This window comes from Aplysia californica, unplaced genomic scaffold, assembly GCF_000002075.1.
Source record: "Aplysia californica isolate F4 #8 unplaced genomic scaffold, AplCal3.0 scaffold00968, whole genome shotgun sequence".
Lineage (NCBI taxonomy): Eukaryota > Metazoa > Mollusca > Gastropoda > Aplysiida > Aplysiidae > Aplysia > Aplysia californica.
The window spans coordinates 164,082-166,247 of NW_004798238.1; the positions used below are offsets into that span (position 1 = coordinate 164,082).

The 2,166-nt window shown below is 39.4% G+C and overlaps 1 protein-coding gene across 2 annotated transcripts in view; it reads right to left on the minus strand.

The window, feature by feature from the left end:
* Nucleotides 1–2,166, minus strand: part of LOC101852129 (carbohydrate sulfotransferase 1) — an 86,740-nt gene that overhangs the window by 5,301 nt on the left and 79,273 nt on the right. For both annotated transcript variants that reach the window (XM_005110928.3, XM_005110929.3), the window contains exons 3-4: nucleotides 1,733–2,009; nucleotides 776–914 (exon numbers count right to left, since the gene is read on the minus strand). In XM_005110928.3, the coding sequence (XP_005110985.1) occupies nucleotides 776–914; nucleotides 1,733–2,009 (416 nt within the window). The remainder of the gene's footprint in view (nucleotides 1–775; nucleotides 915–1,732; nucleotides 2,010–2,166) is intronic.

Below are 2,166 nucleotides of genomic sequence, written 5' to 3' on the forward strand. Positions count from 1 at the left end.
GGGGGGGGCTTAGAGGACAAAGTTCGCCACAGGGCTTATGCCCTGCTCGCCATATCGTAGATGCATGTCTGATCCAGCCCTGACAGGTTCATAGCGTAAACAAATGTTCTGTGTAAACTTCCCTCGTAATTGTGGAACAGTTTTTGATTCCTCAAGAGTGGAACTTGGGTAGGGAGAAAATCTCAGAAGTAAATGTTATACTGCACAATGTGCATTTCTTCACGCAGAAATTACTTTAAAGTTGTTAAACGTTTTGTTTAATTATTTTTCACCTTCTCTATTTTGTCTATAGCAGATTGTTTGTCACACACACACACACACACACACACACACACACACACACACACACACACACACACACACACACACACACATACACACACACAAACACAATCTCTGGCTAAGTATCAAAGTACCAGTTTACAAGGCTTGCCGATTATGGTTTGAAACATCAAAAACCAGCCAAACAAACAAACAGCTAACTAGTTACTACCAATTCAGTCAACCATTCAATTATTCAGTCAACTATTCGGGTAATCAAACAAACGATAATCCGTGGAAAGAAATTTATAATCAAACAATAGAAAGTTTTCTAAAAGAAAGACACAAAATTAATCACCCAGTTAATCCACCATCCAAGCAACAACAAAGAATAATTGACAGTACGACCAACCTGCTAACTTACTAAAAGAAAACAAAAATAAACAAACAAACAAAACAAACAAACAAACAAACAAAACAAAACACAGATAATACATGTAATAATATGTTATACCCGGCTCGCTAGACAGATGTAAGTGTCCTTTGTGTCGTTACTGTTCTTGTTCTGCACGTTGTCCATATCCGTGGCGTTGTGAAGATCACACTGGAGAAAGGACTCCATCAGGGCCTGTGATTCCTCGTGGCGATTTTCTCTGGGTGGGAAGGGAAAAAAAATAATGTAGTGTAGTGACTCTCTGAACACTCAGTTGGTCGCTTTTAAGCACAAAGGGGCTATCCCGAAAATTGCTGTTTTGAGAAAATTGAAGGTAAAGTTTTTGCCCCTTATCCAGCTACTTAAAAAAAGAAAACACGAAGAGATTTCTCTAAAACCAAACAAATATACCCACCAATGAAACGAAACGTATCCTCTAGGTAGGGCAATGCCCACTTTTGTGTAGGTCAATATTTCTGGAAACCCCAAAAATCTTGGTTAGCCAGCTTGTCCTTAAAATTAAAAGCGACCAATTAATGTAGTGGAGATCGTGTGACTCTCCGAACACTCAATTAACTCACAACACAGCAGCTGACATGACCATGACTTTGCACGGACCTGTGAAGTGCTCAGGTGTAAACACTGCTTGACCCGACTGTCATACACGGCCAGTCGAGTAGAAAATTCCGTTGAGTAAAGAGATACCTACAGTAGATTATTTTCTGCGCTCCAATTGTTTTTATTTAGATCATTGATAATAATCTAATATCATGGTATTTACAAAGTGCTCGAGTTCGTTTATCGAGCTTTTATTTATTAATGTTCTTGAGTAAATTCTACACAGAAATGTGTTTTTAGATGGGCATTACACGTGTTGAGCCACCCCCCCCCCTAAAAAATTCCAGAAAATTTGCCAAATCGGCAGAAAATGACGAGGGGTCTTTTTTTCGATTTCATCATTGTGATAAGCGCCTGATTTTACCACGATGCCAAAATTAATTTAAAGTTTTTTAAAAAGAGAAAAATGTCTTCACCTACCCCCAGACCGAAAATCCAGATTTTTCATGTGCTGAATGTTGTAAGTAGATACGATAGAGAGGCTCGAAGAAATAAAAAACGCCCGGATGTGCTCTGATCAGAGCAGACGTGAATGATGAACCGCTGCGGCCATATGTAATGAGGAGGAGCTGCTGTCGTCTGCTTCTATTGCTGGGCATATCTGACGTCATCGTCATGGCAGCTGTTTGTCTGGTCTGTGCTGGGTCGACAGAGACACCCGGGACATTACTGATCACGTGACTCGCCAAGGGAATCACTGTAAGGATAATGTTAATGGAATGGATTATTATAAAGAAGGCGATAAGATGGTTCATTACATTGACAGTTTTCAATTATTTGTCTGTTTGTTTATTTATTTGTTAACGTATCTGTTTAATTAGAAATAACACACACACACACACACACACACACAC